This window comes from Rhinichthys klamathensis, unplaced genomic scaffold, assembly GCF_029890125.1.
Source record: "Rhinichthys klamathensis goyatoka isolate OS25496 unplaced genomic scaffold, OSU_Roscu_1.1 h1tg000046l_1, whole genome shotgun sequence".
NCBI lineage: Eukaryota > Metazoa > Chordata > Actinopteri > Cypriniformes > Leuciscidae > Rhinichthys > Rhinichthys klamathensis.
In genome coordinates, this window is record NW_026606593.1 from 566,379 (window position 1) to 588,786 (window position 22,408).

General features: G+C 38.0%; 1 protein-coding gene across 2 annotated transcripts; it reads left to right on the forward strand.

Annotated features, from left to right (window-relative positions):
* The first annotated feature begins 864 nt into the window (after nucleotides 1-864).
* sympk (symplekin) lies at nucleotides 865-22,212 on the forward strand. 2 transcript variants are annotated; one of them, XM_056247314.1, is made up of 27 exons: nucleotides 865-1,012; nucleotides 3,284-3,393; nucleotides 3,502-3,567; nucleotides 3,655-3,708; nucleotides 3,806-3,879; nucleotides 3,966-4,092; nucleotides 4,176-4,425; nucleotides 5,673-5,843; nucleotides 5,933-6,172; nucleotides 6,280-6,431; nucleotides 7,494-7,644; nucleotides 7,779-8,004; nucleotides 9,158-9,308; nucleotides 9,398-9,633; nucleotides 10,717-10,798; nucleotides 10,906-11,019; nucleotides 11,100-11,247; nucleotides 14,274-14,434; nucleotides 16,144-16,252; nucleotides 16,358-16,458; nucleotides 17,324-17,414; nucleotides 17,596-17,697; nucleotides 18,774-18,961; nucleotides 19,099-19,275; nucleotides 20,127-20,267; nucleotides 21,514-21,726; nucleotides 21,811-22,212. In XM_056247314.1, exons 2-27 carry the CDS (start codon nucleotides 3,295-3,297, stop codon nucleotides 21,970-21,972), a joined length of 3,786 nt encoding a protein of 1,261 aa, XP_056103289.1. In that variant the 5' UTR covers nucleotides 865-1,012; nucleotides 3,284-3,294; the 3' UTR covers nucleotides 21,973-22,212. The 2 variants fall into 2 exon arrangements, with proteins under 2 accessions (XP_056103289.1, XP_056103290.1); XM_056247315.1 differs by having other exon boundaries at nucleotides 21,814-22,212.
* The last annotated feature ends 196 nt before the right edge of the window (nucleotides 22,213-22,408 follow it).

Genomic DNA, 22,408 nt, shown 5'->3' on the forward strand with positions numbered 1-22,408 from the left:
CAGAATGTTGATAACCAAATAGTTGTGGGGCTCCATTGACTTCCATAGTATGGAAAAAATATGGAAGTCAATGGTGCCCCACAACTATTTGGTTATCAACATTTTTCAAAATATCATCCTTTGTGATTAGCAGAAAAAAGTAAATGTATACAGGTTTGGAACAAATTAAGGGCGAGTAAATGATGACAGAATTTTTAGGTGAACTGACACTTTGTGTAATGTAGATTGTGATGATGGGTTTGTCCAGTACAATCACTTGTAAATAATTGCAATAATTAATTGAGTAAGTAATTGAGTAATTAATTCAGAAGTAGAAGTGAAATTTACAAATCCTATTCTGCTTCAATAAAAAGTTGCTGGTGATTTTTTAAATGATAAATGTTGATAACTCATATGTATATAACGTTATCAAGTTTGAAGAAACGATGTGTACACCGCTGAGAATGTGTTTTTATATTTTGTTCAGATATTTTTGCATTCATATTTGTAATTGAAACAAACAAAACTGATCTACCTGTTATTTTTTGGGACATTGTGTGGTTTATTCATTCAATAATTTGAATAGGCTAAATATAAAAACAAGTTCTTCAATGTTTCATTCATAAAGGCAGATGTCCCACTGTACTGAGGATCCTCAAGCCAATAAATGATGTTATGATTCTTTTTAGATAAAAATATAATATTTTTTTAAACCATTTTTAACCGTATTTAATTTTGTTGTTATCGAATTTGTACGCATGTGCATGTTTTTGTGTCATCGTTACATGGTTTGAATGCGATTAAAACAACAACTCTGTTTCCAGTGTCACCGGTGTGTTCAATGCGAAAACAAAACTCAATTTCCCATGAACCTCACAATCACGTTCAACCCCGGAAGTAGATTCTTCTCTTAGCATGCCGCAAATGAATACTTTTCTATAATAATTGCTACGACTGGTGAATTTGCAACTAAGTGAATTATAAGAATATGTAATTCCAACGTGAGAAGTTATCAAAAGAAGTTCTGAGTAAGGTAAAGTACGTTTTGTGCTTTTTAACTATCCATGCCTAAAATATTGGTAGCGTCAGTGCTAACCGACAGGTTTTAACTCAGAATTTGATTTCCCCACAGTTTACAGAATTTAAAAGGATTTCTCTTGAGTAAGTTGGATTTCTCTGTCATACTCATTTACTAAAGATGCTATTTTATGACAGCCAGGAAGCCTGTTTTATAAGATTAAGTCATCTAGCTACCATTAGTCCAATTCTGTATGAGAAATCAACAAGCAATTTTTTTTACTCATTTTCATTTTTTCAATATGTAACGTTACTAGTTCTAAAATTATTTCAGCACCTTTATCTGCATCATGGTCAGTGTTTCCCCGACCATTTGCCTCGCTTAGCTGTATTACCTCAGGTAACGTTCACGTTACATTTCTGAAACTCCAAACTAACTTACTAGCAGCTAGTCCCACTTGTAAAAGCGAGTAACGTTAATTCATTCAAAACCTAATATTGTTTTCATTCGGTTTGAACATGTTTCATTTTCACACAAGCGCAAGTTTCAAAACATAAGACAACTGAAACATGTAATGACACAATTTGAATTTACTAATAATTCCAGCAATCGTCTCTTTTTGCAATAAAATACTGTAAGTGTACTGTTTAATGTTACATTACATTACCTCATTAAATCATGCTCTAATATCAGAAAAAATGTCATTTAATCCCAGTGGCTGTGCACTTGTGTACTGTAAAAGTACAGAGCATCTCGCATAATTACTAGTATTCTTGCCTAAATAATCGTATGGCTTAATTTACCTTTGTAGACTAGGGCAAACTCAGTTGGCAATCTATGCCATGATAAATCTTCAGTTTACCACATGGTCAAAGTTCATTAGACACACCTCAGATGTCTGCTTCTTTGACAGTTCATGCTCACCTCTCTGACGGGTTTCTTGTTTCGGCTTGTATTGGTTTGTGCTCTATTTATTAAGTCAAGACACCACAGGTGTATATGGTAAACAGGTTTTACAGAGGGGGGAAACATGGTAGATGTTTTACAGCAGTAGCTGTATTAACATTAAGTGACAGGGAAATCTCTTTTCATCACTATATAAATCGACAGTCAGAAAATAAATTCTTTAGGATTTTATTTTAATAAAAAATATTAGGAATAAAATGTTAAAAGAAATGTTATTTGAAAGATATATTAACTCCTCTATAAAAACCTTGAAAATAATAATAAATAAAGAACAAAACTGTACAGTTTGGTGGTACTTAAGTAGAGATTTCTGAATCAGTGCACGAGGGGAAAAAGACTAATTTTGGGAAAACGGGCTTTAAAGATATGTATTGTAAATTGCAATATACAGACAAAGTGTAATGTAATAAACACTTGAATGTGTATTTTGGTTTTAGTTTAGTTTTCTTTACACTAGTCACTAGTAATGTTATGGAAGCAAAATAGCCCAAAATCTCAAAATTGATCAGTGCAAGTCGAGAACAAAATGGTTGCAGCATCTTGCTTTAAGAGAGGTTTGATAAAATGATGATCAGTTCTATTTAATTTACTAAGAATGTAAGAAAATGAAAAGTGGATTGTATTGTGAAAAGATGACAGGTATTTCTAGATCAAGCACTGCTTAGATGGTTTTTGTTTTTTAAACAGGGAATTCTTTTAGGGGATATTATTTATTTTATTATTATTGAGCATATTCCTCAATGTTCTGTATGTGATATGGAAAACAAACATAACACATGTTAATGTTTGAAGAAAAAGATTATTAGTGAGTTTTGTAATGTAGTATGATAATTGTTCTAAATGAAGAATGTAGTGTGAGTTAAATTTATCTTCCAGCCTCCAGTTAAATGGCTGCTGTTGTTGTTCACCATGACTTTACATGAGATCCAAGTAATATAAAATTAAACTATTTGCAAAATATAAATTATGCTCACCCTTTTTCTTCATGTTAATTTAGAAATTAAAGTCGATAGTCTTTTCTCTATTGTGAAACAGCTTCCTGAACAAGCAAAAATGTGGAGCGGGACTTAATTTTGTCCTTGGGGAATTGATTGGTTCACTGGATGTTTGTTGTTTGCTATTGGTGGATCTCATGTGATTGACAAGTTGATTAAAGATTATGAGGGCATATAAAAAAAGTAAAAAAATAAATGTGCACGAATAAATCATTTATAATAAATGCTGTAATATTCTATAAAAAAAAAAGGACCATGTTGTTTTCTTGTTGACTTCAACCATCTGTGAACCTTCAATGAAGACCTGTCATTCTCTTTTCTTTAGATTTGTTCATAATGGCGTCAGGCGTGGGAGAACAAGCACGCGGTGGCACGAGCTCCCAGTTATTCAGCAATGAGGAAGACACAGCCTTAGACATGACCACCAGCGAGAAGGTAACACACTGGCTATCATTACTCATTACTGAGGAACAGCACTAGTTATTGCTGTTTTTTTGTTTGTTGGAAATGTGACATTTGGCATGGATTACATTTTTCCATCAGGTGGTGGAATTGCTAAACCAGGCGGCCCTCATCTCTACAGAGGAAAAGCTTATTGTCCTCAAACAGGTTTTAAAATCCTTTCCATATTGTCATAAATATAAAAATCAAATGTTTAGTGTTCATGTTTATGTAGTTATGTCCTTTTATTATTAGGTGCAGGAGCTGATTATCAACAAGGACCCTTCATTGCTTGATAATTTTCTGGATGTAAGTTTCATAATCCATACAATCTTCACCAGCTTGTGTAAATGTTCCCTACACAGAAATTAAATGAATGTTTTCTGCTTTTATCCATTCTCAACAGGAAATCATCGCATTTCAGACTGACAAGTCAATAGAGGTGCGAAAGTTTGTCATCGGGTTCATTGAGGAGGCAAGGTGAGTGTTGGCTGGTGCGCTTGTAAGCATCCAGTACGTAATACTTTGACCAATACTTCATGACCAGTTGCTTTTTGTTAATTCAGCAAAAGAGACAATGAGCTTCTGCTGAGGCTGATTGCCAACCTGAACATGCTGATGAGAGATGATAGTGTGAATGTGGTGAAAAAGGCCATTCTGACGCTCACTCAGCTATATAAAGTGGCTTTACAGGTATCAAGTCGTTACACAGTTTTTATTGTTAAGCTGGGCTGATATTTTTAGGTGCCTGACATTGTCTTTATTTGTTCTGTTAGTGGCTAGTGCGAACTAAGAGTTTGACGGACATGCAGGAGCCATGCTGGGATATGGTGACCCAGATGAAAGAGGATGTTCTGGCATTGCTGGATTCCGATAACGACGGAGTCCGCACTCACGCCATCAAATTCACAGAGTCCCTCATCATCACCCTTTCACCACGGACACCCGACTCCGACACGCCCAAGAAGCAGGAGGGAGACATCAGCCTGGACAAAATCCCCAAAGACCACTCATATATTCGATATGGTTAGAGCAGAGCATCATTAATAAAATCAAATTCACACAGTCATACAGGGCTCTACGATCAATCGAAATGATAAAGAAATCGCGATATTGCTTTCAATATGATTATTAGAGCTGTGTGATTAATCATTAAAAGATGGTGATCTCGATTCAAACCCCCGCGTAATCTTATTCCCAAATGACAACACTTCGCCTGTGTCTATTAAACCTTTGACAAGGAGAGCTGTTGTCACGTATAAGTATGAAGATTCATTCATTCCAACCGATTTAAAAAAAATTATTCATTCAGGTTAATTAAACATTTTGGTAACACTTTATTTTAAGGTGACGTAGTTAACACGTTACTACATGTACTTGTAATGTAAATTATGCATAATTAAAAGTAACCCTAAACCAAACCCTAACTGTAACTCTATTGTAAGTACATGTAGTTGATTAATATTACTCAGTACAATCTAACTACGTCACTTTAAATAAAGTGTAACTAACAGTTTAAATTGACTGCAGCATTTAAAATATTTTCAGAACCTCTAGTAAATTACATGTTATTTTGTTTAGTTGTCTGTTCAGATTCATGGGAGAATCACAATCTCTTTTTTAAACAAAAAAAAACAATTTATTCAGAATTATGCAGCTCTAATGATTATCAATTTATTTAACTAAACACATGAGCTGCATGTTTCAGAGTGAAGCGTGGCACGCATGCAGTTCATGATCCAGTGTTTGCAGTGTGAAAGAGCGCCTCGGTTCACAGTAAATTATGCTTTACTTCAACTCTGGTTTACTTATAGCGTGCATTTGGGAGCATAACACACCATACAACCATAGAACCATTTCCTCCCCCAAACCATTTCCCCAAATGTTTGATGATGATTTAACATGTAGAAATTAGGACAGCCATAAATAGTAGATTTGTAATTTTACAGTTGTACTGAGTTGTGTGTTGATGCGCTAGATGTAAAAGATATTTTTTTTGTTTTCCTGTCAAAACAGAGTTCATTTGGAATTATTCAGCCTTTAATAGCATGCAAAAGCCACTGCCGGTTTCTTTGTTAGTGGGCAGAACTAATGCGCAAGCGCTCACCTATTACCGTCCCTGTTTTGATTTCAGCAAATCAGTTTGATCGAACACAGACCAATGTGATTAAAAAGTACGTTTTACAAATATATTTTAATTCTCTCCTCCTGCTTCCTTTGTTTCCCTTTTCTTCTCTCCTCATCTTCCTCACTTCCTCCTGTCCTGCTCTAAGACACTTTATGTGAGGAGGGTAAGTCGGCTTTGGAGCAGTTGTTAAAGTTCATGGTGCACCCTGCCATCTCCAGCATTAATCTAACCACTGCACTGGGATCACTGGCTACTCTGGCCAGACAGCGGCCCATGTTCATGTCTGAGGTGGTGCAGGCCTATGAGACGCTACATGGTGAGTTCTGTTTACTATCTTTATTCAGAGCTTTGAACTCAAATCTAATCATTTCTTTTGTTCTTAATCTCTTTTACTGTGTTCCCCAGCTAACCTGCCCCCGACTCTGGCTAAGTCTCAAGTGAGCAGTGTGCGCAAGAACCTGAAGCTGCATCTGGTGGCGGTGCTAAAGCACCCCAGCAGCGTGGACTTCCAGGGCCAGATTTCCACTCTGCTGCAGGACCTCGGCATGTCTCAGAGCGAGATCACCCGCTGCACGCCAGCCATCGTACAACCCCGTAAGAGACTCCACCATGAGCCCTATGTTGAGGGCAAGAGGATCAAGATGGGTGAGTGGCTGTTTTAATGAGCTGGATTGCTCGTTGTTTGGTGTGGATCAAACAGTTGGTATTGATTTTGAAAAAGAAGGGGAATAATGCCTTGTTTGTGCTTGCAGAGGGCGCTCTAGTGGAGGATGATGAGGATAAGGAGGAACCAGCTCCCGTGGTCACTCCAAAACCATCCTCCTCCGTTGGCACCCAATCAGCCATCGATCTCACTGCTGAGTTCCTGTTGCCTCTGCTGTCCCCAGAGAACGTGGCCAACCTGGTGCGTACTGTGGCTAATCTGCTCGGTCCATAACATGTCTGGTCTGAAATACAGTTAGCAAGTGTGTTGTTCCTCTTGAATTTTGTGTGTGGTAGGTTTGGTTTAGGAACTAAAAATGTGTTTCTTCAAATGCTAAAATAATAGTAAGAATAGTTTTTATATTATTATTATTAGTAGTAGTAGTAGTAAATAAATGTATACATTTTAATATTTTTTTTAATTATAAAATTATAATGTAATTATAAAAAATTAACAGTGCAATATATTTCTATTGAAATAATACAGTTGTACTTTAAAATGGAAAAATAAATATTACATTTTTAATAAAAAAATGTCACTACAAGTTAAAATACTAAAATGTCTTAAAATATTCCCTTTCAAATGTTAAATCTTCAAGTTATTTTTGTGGAAAACTGCAGGTTTTCTGGTTAGTTTAAGTTGATGCTTCTTGTTACAAATGGTAAAATGCAGAACATTTTTGGAAATTATATGAATGTGAAAATAAGTGACATGCAGAGATGGAGTTTGTGTGGAGCAACATTTCTTTTCCATTATTTTTATTATATTTTAACTGCACACATGTATACTTATGCATTTAAATATAACAGAAAGAACAGGAACAAAACAAGACAAAAAAACTCAGTACTTTACATTAATATTTATTCAGTACCACCTCTATTCTTAGTCGTCTGTTAGCACCTCACCAACTGTGTGGCTTTTACTGTGAACCGGGTGAACACAGTGCCACGCTTCACTCTGAAACATGCAGCGCAACAAACCAGTTTACAGCCGTTTTAAATGTAAAAATCGCACCAATGTGGCCAACCTGGTGGCCACATTATCACAATTTCAGTTTTATTTTGATTAATTGTGTAACAACTTTTTTCAACTTTTTTTAAACATTTTGACTTTTAAAAAGAACAACCATTTAAATCTAATTCAAAATAGAAAATCAATTTGTCAAAAAAGTCTTGGAACTCTGTGTTGAGTAGCAAACAAGTCTTATTACTGCAACTTGCATGTGTGTTAACTTTGCACATGTTCTGCTTCCTTTCGATGCAGGTGCTCATCAGTATGGTTTACCTGCCTGAAGTGATGCCAGCCTCTTTCCAGGCCACCTACACGCCTGTGGAATCGGCCGGCACTGACGCTCAGATCAAACATTTAGCCAGGATGATGGCCACACAGATGACTGGGGCTGGGCTGGGACCAGGTGAGGTGATGGATATTTTGAAGGAAGGAGAGAGAAACTCATTTAGTTCCTGTCAGCACAGCTGTAAAGATGGTGAGGGGGTTTGTGCATACTAGTGTAGCATTGCATGTTGAACAGCATCTCCTCTTACACAGGGCTGGAGCTGTGTAAGGCTCGAGATGAAGAGGTGAAGGAGGAAGAGGGAGGAGCGGCTGAGTCCAGCTCCAAAGATCCTCTCATCATCCGCAAGCTGTCTGCAGTGTCTCTCGGTCAAGCCATCTCAGTGCTGGGGGCGGTGGCTGCCTACAAGAGCCCTGTCACTGAAGATGCACCTCAGATCAAGAAGCTTCCAGAGCCCATATTGCCCACCTCACAGCCCAAGTAAGAGTGTTCCCATAGCACAACATATACACACACACTAGGGATGCTATATGCGCCAACTCACATTCTATGATTTGATCGGTAGTCACTAAATTTGCCCGATCTTACGAACCGATTCCCATTCGATTCGATTTAGCGCCACAGTCACCTGTCATGTTTTAAAGAAATATCACTCTCTATAGGGGCTTTCGCACCGGAGGAACCTTTTCATAGTTCCTAGAACTATTGTCGGAAGTACCCGGATTTTGGCATGTTTGCACGCAGCAACTAGGAGCGATTTTTAGTTCTAGGAACTCCTTTTGGAGGAACTAATTTAGCTCCTACTTCAGAGTAGGGTCTAAACCAGGATTATAGGAACTACCAGTGAGTAGTTCTACCAGCGAGCAGAACGTACGCGAAACACCGGCACTCGTCATTTTAAAAAAAAGCTGTGTAAACACACAGATTATAGCCTATATATTTACTCCACAAACTACATGAACATGAAAAACAGTGATAGATGGGCTTCTTAACCTTTACGCTAAGGAGAAAATCCAACGCAACTTTGGGGGGACCAAGCCAAACATGATTATGTATTTCTGCTCAGCTAGCAACACTGCAAACGCTAATACCTTTTCATATACTGTCTACTTTCTATGTATAACAGTTCTATCCAATAACGTATTAGACAGGACTTTTAGACAGATCGTAAACTAATGAACACGGGGAATGCGAGCACTGTGTGCTCAGGGTCTGGCGTTTCTCAGCGCAGTCAAAATAAAAGTCACAACAACAAGCGCGGCTTACATCACTTCAGAGTTCCTACTGGCGGTGCGAATGCAATCAGGAAAATTTTCCTACGGGAACCACCCTGATGACTAGTAAGTTCCTAGAACTACCTGGTGCGAAAGCCCCTTATGTCATGCCCCTTACCATAACCGCTAGTTTCAACACACTTGTAACACAACTCAGGCCACGGCCCTTTATTCTGCGTATGCCTTGGGTCTTTGCAGACCTTTTTCATGCTCAAGCAGTAAAATTACACCCTGTCGAAAGCATAATAGGTTGTCTTTAAATGCTGTCTAGTTTGGGGCTCACTACATTTTGAAACAGAAACATGTATTTGTGTGGTTTAATTGTCTCTTTGTTTTCCTCCCCATTAACCCTCATTCAGAGCTCTTGGTGCCAGTGGCAGAAAAAAAGTGTTCAAATTGGCGGACGTGGTGCAGCCATTTTCAGCGGCTCAGATCGAGAAACTTACCAACATGGCCATTAAGAGGATCCTCCTGTCAGAAAAGGCCATTGCACAGACTGGGATGTCCCATGTGAGTCTGCTTTTGGGGACTTTTCTATGCATAGTCTCAACCACTGTATCCATTCAACAGAGTCATCTGTGTGTTTTATCTTCTCCCAGGTCCGTGTGAAGCTGCTTGCACGCTTGGTGACCCAGTTTGAGGGAGGGAAGAAAAAGGACTTGTTGCAGTTTATCTTGGAGGATATGCGGAGCAGAAGTGAGCTGGCCTTTTCCCTGCTGTACCATGAGTACAATGAATACCTGAGTCTGGAGCCCTCCGGCTCTCTGGACAGCTATGAGCACTGTCTGTTCACACTTCTGTCTGGCCTGCAGGAGAAACCTGAGCAGAGGGATGGGTGAGAATCACCTCATAACATCACAAATTATTTATCAACTTGATACAATCAGTGAAATAAAATAGTTCATCAAAATGTTCACCGTGCAGTTTTTGTTTGTTTCTCTTACCGATACAATGTTGTTATACATTAGGGATTCTCAAACTTTTGTCAGACCTAAAATATTTAAGTTAATTTTTCAATATTTTAACAACACATTCACATGTTCACAATTCTCTGACATTGGTTAATGGTCACATGATATGCTGGTAAACGTAAAATAGTTCATCTTATTTTGGTGTTTTATTTTGATTTGTTTAAATTTTTTAATTATTTGTTTATTTTCACTTTACATATCTATTAATTAATTATTAGCGTTTCATTAACTCAATAACCCCAGTTAAACCTTGTCATACATTATACTGAACTAAACGTTTTCGGTTATCAATGCAGTTGTAGATATGCAGGCATCTTTGTTACCCATTATTCATTTTTTCCACTACTAAATGTATTGGATTATTGAGATGTATATAAATAAAACAAGTACCGTAGTACTCGACTGTTTATGTGATCTCAGCATGGCTGCCATCTTAAATGTGGATATTTTTTATAATCCACTGATATGATTGTAGTCAAAATAACATTTTAGGGAGAAAATTACTTGGCCAATTTATCTCTAAATGGGTAACATTCAAAGATGCATAATTTTTTTTTAATTACCTTGGAAGATTTTAGGTTAAGTTTAGTATCGTATTAAGGAAAGGGCATATTCTATTTCGTCGTTTTTAATTGCCTTCGTTAGTTAATTTTAAATGGTCCTGCATTGACAAATGAATTTTTTAAAAGTACAAATATTCCAGGTAGTCTCCCAATTAATTAGCATTTTGGCAACTATTTCTTCTGGATGCAGATTCTGTTTATAATAGTTTTGGATGTTTACATGTACTTGCAGGACATTTCACAAATGTTTCATTGTCAGCTATCCAAATTCAATGCATGTTTTTATGTGAACTAGAAAAATGAAACTTTGCAAGACTGTCTTTAACCTGTATATTCTGGCATGCTTAATATATCTGCACTATTCCTGAATTTCATTTGTCTCAGGCTTTTCACCAAGCTTGTGTTGGAGGCTCCGGTGATTACAGACTCGGCACTGGAGGTGATTCAACGCTACTGTGAGGATGAGGTCAGCCGTTCTTCTACACTAACACCCATAAGTTTCTGAAGCCATCATTTAAAAAGTTCTCGTGGAGCATCACATTTAAAATCATTGTTTCCTCACTTGTCTTCCAGTCGCGTGTTTACCTGGGTATGTCCACGTTAAAGGAGCTCATTCTCAAACGCCCCTCCAGACAGTACCAGTACCTCAATGTCCTTCTGAACCTCAGCTCTCATGAAAAAGAAAAGGTTAACCTCTAATCATCTGTCTTTCATTGTTGCATTAATTCGTTTCATAGTAGTATAATAACAATCCCAATGATGTTTAGGTGCGGTCCACCGCTCTCAGCTTCATCAAGCGCATGTATGAGAAGGAACATCTGAAGGACTGTATCGAGAAATTCGCTCTCACCTACATGCAGTTTCTGGTCCACCCAAATCCACCGTCTCTTCTGTTTGGAGCAACAGAGGATACAGGTTTGAAGACTTTTCCTACAATTACACCCAATTTAGGATATAATTGTACTTAAGTCTATGTGCTCATATATCAACTTTATTCAAGACACAGAGGTCCATCCATAGAGACAACACAGTACAGATATAAATATAAAAACAATACAAAACAATTAAGAATGATGCGGATGAGGCATCATTTATAGAACATATACAGGCTTCGGGTCCAATGTTTCCAAAAGCAAGATGTATACCTTGTGTCACTCTTAGAAACATCAGCTATGGACACAATGATCATATTCGTAGACCCTGTCAGTCTGCACATGAATCTATACCAGGGTTCTCAAGTCTCACGCATTGGCCGTGAGACACAAGCAATTCAAACAGTTCACACGCTCACACGCCACACCATGTATTTCTCACGCTGAAAAGGCAATGCCAACCAAGTTGTCCTGCAAGCTTTATATAACGTTGTATACGAGGCGCAGGCACACAAAGTGAAGTTTCCTGCTGCCAGCGCGTCCGTATCTCGGCCAGATTGCGTTCGTTACTGGGCAACATAGATGCACGAACACAGGGAAGTTGACGGAACATTCTCGGCCATCGCGCAAACGTACCATAGACAGTAAAAGAAATGGACACAGCGACCCCGTTGATTTCAACAGAGAGAGTTGAAGCCACACATGGGCACTCACTTCCTGATAGCCAAGCGTTCTGCGCAGGCTCAAACTGAGCTTGACGACGTAGTTGTCACGTGAGCAACCGTTCTGACCTTCTAGTAGCTGTGCCGGGACAAATCTGAATTGAAATCTGAAACAAATCTGTTGTTGAAATATTTTGTCCCGTTGCTTTTATGAACTCTCTATCTATGGGCTTCTCCCTTGACTTTATGCCTCCATGTCCAAGCGGCAACATTCTAATCTGAAAAATGAAGCGTACCCGGAAGTGCGAAAAACTGCAATACATTGAAAATCCGCTAGAGGGAGGTCCCAAAAGGGAGCAAATCTCCATAGACCCGCATGTTAAAATGTCAGTTTTCACAGCATAAATTCATGTTTTTACAGGTTGGTCCCATGGACTTTTATTGTATTTTTCGATAGGTTCCGAGTGCCTGACAACTGTGAGGGGGGTGAATTTTTTTCTAACTCGGTAGTTTAGATCGTATTTAGATATAAAATGTATGACAAATAAGCGCATGATTGACAGCTGATAACGGGCTGCGCCGAGTGGAATTCCTGAAATTTGACGTCTCGGCCATGATCTGACACAACACATCATACCACCTCTGTATCCTTTCTGAACATTTGTATTTGAAATATCGTAAGATTTTACAAGATGGCACCGCCCATACCCCCCACAAACAGCCTCAAAACAGTTCTTCAGAAAGTCTATGGGTGACGTCACAGACGCTTTGTCCATATTTTTTACAGTCTATGCTCCATGTCCACCCGATTGCCTCATAGACAGTAAACGATTGCTGACAAGCTTCTACTTCTGTCTATACGGTAATTTCTCTACTGTGCGACAGAGCGTCCCGTGGTTATGACGCAATCGTTAGCCTATTTTTTACAAGAATGGCTTCTACGGGGCCATAACGTAAGATACAAAGTAATGGAGCCTTTTATACACTGTCGTGTTTCTTTAGAAATAAATAATGGACAAATGGAGTCTTTGGACGCCTCAGATGTAAAGTTATTTGCTGTCAAAGTGACGCCAAAATGAATGGGAGTCAATGGGATGCTAACAGCAGTTGATAGCCAGCTACAATGGCGGCCCCAGGAGGTAGCTTCAACGCACACACATTCTCGGCCACCGTACGTTCGTTACTAGGTAACCAACAATATCGCGCGAACACACGTCGTGATCATAGGTCGTGATGGAGAAGGTAAGTTGGAAGAAAGCTCGTCTAACATTTTTAGGCTAGAACATTTAATATATAGCCAATTGTATACATTATTATTGATGCAGTCAAAAACTCTACAACTAATTTGCAACCAAGCCAGAAGCTTTTGCTAAGGGAAATGTTAGTGGGTATGGGAAGGAATTAAGTTTATTGAAGAATTAAATTTTATTTTAAATTATATATTATACTGTATTAATAGTCTTTCTAGTTACATTAAGGCTACATGTATTAAGGCAGAGTGCTCTGGGTAATATGTTATATCCTGTCAAAACATACATTAATCATTGCCATTGCATTTGTATTTTTCAAAGATGTCAGGGAAAATGCAAAAAGATTTGTTTTTCCAAACTGTTTGGAGTAATTTGTTATATTTTAGTAATTTTGAAATATAACATTAAAGAGTATATTTGATGTGATGAATTGCTCTGTCATTTATCAGATTTACCAATTGTTATAATTTTAATTTGTGCTGGTTGATTATGAACAATGGGTAAAATTGGGGGGCGGGTCTCCACTGGGGCTCCTCCCCTTTGGCTCCTCCCCTAACCGCATGTGATCTCACTCCAAGCTTTTGATAAAACTTGAGAACCCTGCTATACATAAAATTTCTTAAAACAGCGTTTAAAGTGGGCACATTGTTAGACACAAACATTTCACTGGCACTACTCCACCTAGGAATTTTAAGCACAATTCTCAGTGCATCATTATAAGCCACTTGAAGTTTTTTCATTTTCGACTCACTAAAATTACACCACAGGTGGGCAGTATATAGTGGAGTGCAATAGGTTTTTCATACTAGTTCACAGAAAAATTAACATTATCTCATATTGTTCCAAACCGATAAGATGTTTGTTCATCTTTGAAACACAAATGAAGATGTTTTTAATGAAATCTTGTAGATTTCTGTCCCTCCATTGAAACTCTGACAAAAATGTCTTCATTTGTGTTTCGAAGATGAATGTCTTTGGGTTTGGAACGACATGAGGGTAAATGATGACAGAATTTGTATTTTTGGGTGAACTAACCCTTTAAGTTTCCTTAATTGAGAAAGAAACTTTGTTACTCAAATTTTAACTAGTGTAAATAAACTCAATGGTGTACTGTGCTCTAAAATAATGGTGACTTCTCAATCCTGCTGTGTCCTCAGAGGTAGCATCTCCCTGGACAGAAGAGAGTGTGCGGCAGTGCCTTTACCTCTATCTGTCTCTCCTGCCCGTCAACCATCGCCTGGTGCACGAGCTGGCTTCTGTTTACACCGAGGCCATCGCCGACATCAAGCGCAGTGTGCTCAGGGTCATCGAACAGCCTGTAAGACCTTCTCGCCCTCTAGAGACCCCCATATAATCACTGCAAAGTTTATTTTTGTTCTTTGCTTAGGGGTAAAAAGGAGTTTGAAGTGCATGACCAGCAGCACACTGTTAGTGAAACATCCTGACAGTGCCTACTATAGCTGTTTGTGCCACGTCACCATGTAACATATTTGCATAATACCTGCTGGCTCAAACTAAGGACATTTTAAGATCAGGAAGAATTTATTGCTATGTCAAGGAAACAGTTTCTTTTCTCTGTGAGGGCAAAACATCATTATATGGACTTGGGAATTGAAGAACCAATAGTTAAATTTTTTTTAAACAATATTCCTCAGCAAGCAGTACAACCACAACCTGTGTTCTCACCATTTTTCTAATGACTGCTTCCTGAACCATGCATTTCAGTGTTTTAAAGGAGGAATGACACATCTGAAATGTAAGAAAAATACGACTGTGGAACGTGGTGTGAAGTCATGCTTGCAAAAGTGGTTCTGGTCGTTCAGCTTATTCTTCTTGACATTGTTAGTGGTCATCATAGCGTAGTTACAGTAGTTTTTACTGCACCTGTTTACAGCACTGGGAGCTGAAATGCAGCAGTTATGGTAAAGGGGCGTTACAGTTCCGACACACGCTCTAAGTGGTTGACCAGACTGCGCTTTTCAGAGATGAGTTTTAAAGAAACTTAAACAGAGCAGTCAGACAGAGAGTGAAAACAGGATAAGAAAAGTGTTTTTTAACATTAAATCATGTAACATTCTAGTAGACCCACTAAACAAAATTATTAACCTAAGTGAGCATAACTAAGTTAAGTTAAACAAGTTGTTTTTCCATCTAATATTTAGATTTTTTTTTCAGCTTCACTTCAATTACCTAATGATTTTTAATCGTTTTAGTTGAAGTGCCACTATTGTGCTATTCTCCTAAAATAGGTTTACATGCATCCAAGGTAAAAAAACAAACACTTTAATTTTCTCATAATATGCATTGCAGCATCACTTTTCTCACAGTGTCTGAAACTTCCATAAAGGATTTGGTCTTTCTAAACCCCTCCTTTCCTAGAGCATATTCTTCTCTGATTGGTTAGCTGGACCAGTCTATTGTGATTGGTCTACCACTTACTGTGTGTGTCGGAAATGAAACGCCCATTACTAAATCTGAATTTCAGCTCTTCCTCAGGACTCGTATACACAGTGACACATAGAGTCCTGATCTTTTTGAAGTGCATGCAAAGTGGATTTGCTTTCGCAGCGCAGAAAACAGGATCTTCTTGACATGTCCACAACATGAATCAAACTCTTCCAGTCTCAGCTACAACTAGTGTTTCAGGGTCAGCTACAACTAGTGTTTCAGGGTCAAAGTAGACGTTGTTCTCGGCCAGCCAATGAAGACCATAGACTGGCATTATGCAAATGTGGAATGAGACTCGAATTACTGATGATTTCGTTTTGGTAGTTCAGAATCAAATCTTTATTTTAGGAGACAATAGCTTTATATGTTTTGAATTGTTTTTTAAAACTTTTACACACTACATCCAAGGTGATACTAGAAAAAGGGTATATGGGTATATTATTAACAATAACAGCATTGGTATTCTAGCATATAACTGGCTTCACAGCTAACAGACAATTTTATTTATTGCGTTCTTCATTTAAAATGGTTCAATATGATGATTTTAATTGTTTTGTTTAATCAATGTTTTTTCTATAGATAAGAGGAATGGGAATGAGCTCTCCTGACCTGCTGCTCCTGGTGGAGAACTGTCCTAAAGGAGCAGAGACGCTGGTCACTCGCTGTCTGCACATACTCACTGATAAAGGTGTGTGTGTGTGAAAGAGAGAAAGAGTGTGTCTGTATATGCATCTCTGAATAATAAGTGTAGATTGTATTGTCTATATATTTTTGGATTGTATCGTTTCCACAGTGCCTCCATCTCCTGAGTTGGTGGAGAGGGTGAGGGATCTTTATCATAAGCGAGTGCCAGATGTTCGTTTCCTCATTCCAGTTATCAACGGCCTGGAGAAGGTTTGTCTCATCTCATCTGATTCTGTCCTAATTATCAGAGCGAATCACAAATACACAGCATTGGTGAAATAATTAAGGCCCAAGATTCTGTGTGTTTGCCATAGTTTAGGTGTTGTTATGTGTTGTTGTTGTGCCTGCAACTCTTTTACACATGATAAAAACAATAACTCACGGCCTTGGGAGTTTAAAGTCACTCTGAACAAGGCTCAAACGCTTATATTTTAGAGCCAGAACAAGTCTGTCGATCTGTTAAAAAAATTATTATTTGTACAGATTTTTGGTATTAATCGCACCTAAGATTAACATTTGTAATCATAACCGCTGCAGTGATGTGTATTTTTGTAGGCCAACCTGGAAATCCTGACCTAAACGTCAAATTATCAGATTTTTTAAAATCTATAATTTCTTATTAATTACAGAATATTAAAAGTATTTCAAAACTTTAACATGGTCAGTTAATTTTTCCCTACTTTCAATTTTATTTTACGTATCCATTGTCACAACAACAAGTAATACATTTATTAGTTAAAACATCAGCATCGCTATTATTGGTACTTGCACACACACCTGCATGCTGTAATCCCTGAGACAAGCAAGTTACTGACAGGATCAAAAACAGGCAGTCTTAAAATGTGTGAGCATCCTAGATCAGAATAGCTACTTCAGGAAGTGAAAAAAATTATTCCTGTGGTTATTGTTACTTTTAATTACTTTTAATCCTAGATCAGCATAGCTAGTTCAGCACAGCATAGTTACTTTTAATCTCAGAAATGAACACATTAACTGCCACATTGCACTTTAAAAGGCAGTTAAAATGGCTCTGTGCAGACTGCATTGATAATGGTATCTTGATTGTGTCGAACAGAACGAAGTGATCCAGGCTCTACCCAAACTCATCAAACTCAATCCCATCGTGGTGAAGGAGGTGTTCAACAGACTGCTGGGCACTCAACACAGTAATACCTGCTATCTCTCTTGTGCATGGTGCATGTTTTGATATTGATAAAAACAAAATTACGTGGTTTTCTTCGTATTTTATGTATTATAAGTTCTTTTGAGAATGATGTCATTTCAGTGTCATGTTTAGCTGTAGATCAGTAGAATTGTAGTGAACTAAAGGGATTGTCTGTTCTGTAGGCGAGGGCAGTTCCTCCATGTCTCCACTCACTCCTGGAGAGCTCCTCATCTCCTTACACAACATTGACTCCTCCAAGTGTGACATGAAGTCAATCATCAAAGGTATCCCTGTCCAGTCTTTTACACAATTTTTTTAAATTAAAATATATAGTCAAATGCTTCGTTCGTTACTGATTTCATCTCTTTTATATACATTTATTTATTTATAATAATTATAATTTATGTCTGGCCTGGGACAATGTATTCAAATATTGCTTAAAAAAAAGATTTTGTAAGCATTTTGCGTAGTTGTGCTTGGAGTCAACCGTTTTATTTGTGATGCACTTTTTCTGTATAGTTAAATCAACCCTGTAGCTGTTTTTGCTAAATAATTTTGTTAGATAAATAATACCTTTACCAAGTTTAGGCCCAGATTTACTAAACAGGGCAAAGTAGTTTGAGAGCGCAATTCCATAAAAGCGCTGATGGGAGTGGAAAGTTCTGCACATGATTTACTTACAAATTAAAGAACACAGACTCAGCCGGATAATTTCCATAACGACCAACGCAATCTACCAAGAGCAGCGCAAATTAGCGTCAGGTTTAAGACGTGCTTTTTTTGGGCGGTAAATAATGGCGCAAACACCAGTAAATTGACAAGCGCAAACCTTAGCAAATCACAAACTAAATTAGTAATTTAAAAAATTCTCTCCTCCCATAAATGTTGCGTCTGAAAGGGAAACTCCTACAAATGCATATGCAATAATGTCAGCCGCAAAAATAACCGTGTCCACACCTTTTCAGCGCTCATTTTTCACTGCGGCTGTAGTAAATCCTGACTAGTTTTTTAACGACAAAAGAGGGTTTGCGCTGGAGCAAGCTGTTAGTAAATCTGGCCCTTTGTGTTTTGTTCTTCCCTCATATTTAAAATTGATTTTAAATAAAGAAAATGGTCAATTCGGACATCACTTTTGATCGCTACTCGATATATGAATGTGTGGCTATATACTGTATGTATGAATGTTTAATTAGTTGAATTTAGTGTAGTTTAAATGACATTTCATATATTAATAATCAAAATGTGAAAAGATGCCCATTAAATGGCTCCAATGTGGAGAGAACGCTTTCATTCCCTCTTTTGCTTTTCTTCTCACCCTTTTTAATGTTTTTTGCTGTTGTTCTTTCCCCCTGGTCTGTAGCCACGAACCTGTGTTTTGGGGAGAAGAACGTGTACACGTCCGAGGTGCTGGCGGTGGTGATGCAGCAGTTGATGGAGCAGACTCCTCTCCCCATACTGCTGATGCGTACGGTCATCCAGTCCCTCACTATGTACCCTCGCCTGGCTGGCTTCGTCATGAACATCCTAGCTCGACTCATCCTCAAACAGGTCAACGGACAGAACCCTTCACACACTCACAACCGGCACAGTTATTGGCCAATGCCAGTAATCTCAGACTCACCTCTCATGTTATAATCTTGTGCTGATAAACCTGTACACTGATTGACTGTTGGTTGATTGTACAGGTGTGGAAGTATCCTAAAGTGTGGGAGGGCTTTGTGAAGTGCTGCCAGCGCACCAAACCCCAGTCCTACAATGTTCTCCTCCAGCTGCCTCCTCCACAATTGGCCAGTGTGTTCGAGCGCTGCCCGGAGATGAGGGAGCCCCTCCTGCAGCACGTGCACTCCTTCACCCCTCACCAAGTGCGTATCACGAGAGTGTCAGGGTTTGTCCCAAATATGTGCCATTTGGGAAATTAATGGCTACTGAGACTGAAATCATAAATATATACACTGTTGAATAAAAGTATTCATTCATTTAATTAAATATCACTTACCCCAAACAGTGGAATGCTGGTGCATCATTGTTTTCACAAAAAAAAAAAAATTAAACTGTATCAACTGTTTTCAACATTGATGATAATAAGAAATATTTTGAGGCCCAAATCAGCATATTAGCATGATTTCTGAAGGATCATGTGACGCTGAAGACTGGAGTAATGATTATGATGAAAATTCAGCTTTGCATAACTGGAATAAATTACATTTTAAATATATTAAAATAGGAAACTTAATATTTTACATTATTACTTTTTTACCATACTTTTATTTTAAAAAATGCAGTCTTGGTGAGCATACGAGAGACTTTAAAAAAAACATTAAAAACATTTATTATTCTTAACTTGACTTTTAGTGTGTGTGATATTAAACTAAAACTGAAATAAAATAAAGCTAAATTAAAATATAAAAATTATAATGAAAAAATGACAAAAGAACATAATATTATTTAAACTGAAAATAACACTAAAATTATTTTTAAAAAGTCAAAATATTGGTAAATAATACTAAAATAACACTGTTGCTTCATACATGAAACATGCACAGCATGCAAAATATTTGTTTCAAATTGTATTATAATGCTATTCCAAAACATTGATATGAATATATGACAAGTGGCAAAAGTTTGTGCATTCAGTGTTTTAGATGAGAACTTCAGTTATTAAAATTTTACTTCAAAATAATTTTAATTATAAAATATTTTACTGTTTCTGTAGCAAGCCCACATTCCAACATCTATAATGACCGTTCTGGAGGCCAACAACAGGAAGCCGGAGCCAGAGCCGGAGCCAGAACCACAACCACAACCTGAACTTCAACATCCAGAAGTCATTGAAGAGAGAGCGAGAGAGCGAGAGGTATCATGTTATGATGAAACTGGAGTAGTGACAGATCTTTTCTTCTATATTGTGACGTACATCTGCGTGTAAGAGATTATCAACGAAGAAAAAATGGTTCTATTCATTGATTGTTGATTGGATTTTGAGATGTGGGCGTTGCACTTAAATGTGAATGCAAGATGGCAGTTGATTGTAGAGGGGCCGGGTTAAAGCAAACTAAGTTCAAACTTGGCAGGTTTGGTTCGATTGAAATGAACTCTGGTGTGATTGCTCTGTTAGGGTGTGTTCACACTTGTAGTTCGGTTCGTTTGGTCCGGACCAAAAAAAAAGAAGAAAAAAAGTAGTTTTGGTGCGCTTAGCGTCAACATTGGCATTTTAACACCGAACCTAAAGGCATAGGGATACGCTCACAACCTGATTGTTCGGCTTTTATGACGTATATTTTGTTACAGATCTTACCAAACATCCAACATTTGGTGTGTACCGTGGTGCACACCAAACAAGTTTGAGATCAGGTCTCAGCCCCACTTCCAAACAAGCTCTAGTGCAGATTGACTGAAATATGAACACAACATGGACCAAAGACTTTACAACAAACCAAAACCAGGACATGATGACGCATTTAACCCAGCACAGGATTGTTTTGGATGTTCAGTAAGATCCTTCGTGAAATATATGTAATACAAGCATTTGTTTTGTATATTTAGGTTCGGAGTTAAAAGTGACAGTTCGAACGCTAAGCGAACCAGGAGTTCGCTTAGGTGTTTTTACTGGAAGATTGACCTGTGACATTCTAATGAAATAATCAATTTTTTTTTTTTTTTTTTTTTTTTTACCTCTATAAGACTTATAACATGCATTTACAAAATAGATGGGGTGAATTTTCATTCCACACTGACTTTGTGCAGTCACATTTACTCTTGTTTGTTTTCATGGGTGAAATCCAGTCATTTCAATAGGAATCCACACAATTATCCATTTTGTGTGAAGGTAAAAGATTTCCCAGATTTCGCAACCAGTTTAAGTTGTTCATGTGAATTCGCCACGTTGACCAACTGAAAGCTGCTTTCTTTGAAAGTGACGACTTTGTGAGCTGTGCTTCATAGTCACTACACTTGATAGTAGACAAATTTTGCTAATGTGACTGTGTCGTGATTCAAAAAGGTCCGTGGACACAGTCTTGCTACACAGAATTATGTTGATAGATAATCTCTGGATAATGTGGAAATAAAATGCTCTTTCTTGTCCACTTATGTTTGTTAAGGTGCCAGTACCAAAGCATATATCAATGCCTGCACCAGTATCACAAGCAGAACCTCCAGCCCCGACACCCATAGTGTTTACCGAACCTCCAGCACCACCACCACCACAACAACAACAACAGATCCCAGCCAGGAGGGAAGAAGTAGAAGAGCCCATGGAGCAGGAAGAAACAGCCGAATCTACTCTGGAGGACTCGTCTGAAGAAGCATTGCAGGTAAAACGTTATCATCATCATCATCATCATCACAGACCAGTACAAGAGTGAATAGCATGGCTGACCAATGACTTTAACTTTAAGCAGATGGAGGTGTCTGAGGAGGTATCACAGTCCAACTCCATCACAGAAGAGACAGACGAACCCATTGAAGAGTCAGTTGCTAAACCCGTGGATGTGGATGCTGAACCTGAAGAAGAGTCTGAGGATGTTGACGCAGAAGCAGAAGAAAGCAGTGTGGACTGATGCCATTTCAAATGAGGCTGAATGAAGGCACTGACTTTGAGTCGACGACTCATTCTCTACTGCTTTGTTCAGTCACAGTGTATTGTGTATCTGAACGTTAGACGTAAATATAAAAAAGAATATTTTGGTTCTTTTGAGGTTATGACTTGTTTAAATTAGTTTGAGAACAAATTTTGTATGTGCCACAGTGGTTTCATTTGTAGAATAAAATATCTCAAACCAACAAAAATGAGAAACAAATCATTGGTCTCTGTGCTTCATTGTACTTCAGTCTGTCATGATTGTTCATTTTGACAGCATTCGGCCAACTACTCGGCAACACGTTTGTTGTAGTTACACAGCAGTTCCATGGCAACGGAATTGTTATGCGGAAATGCGCTGATGTTTGTGTGCATGGAGATTTGCTTTAAAATATAAGCGAATATCCGTGAAAACG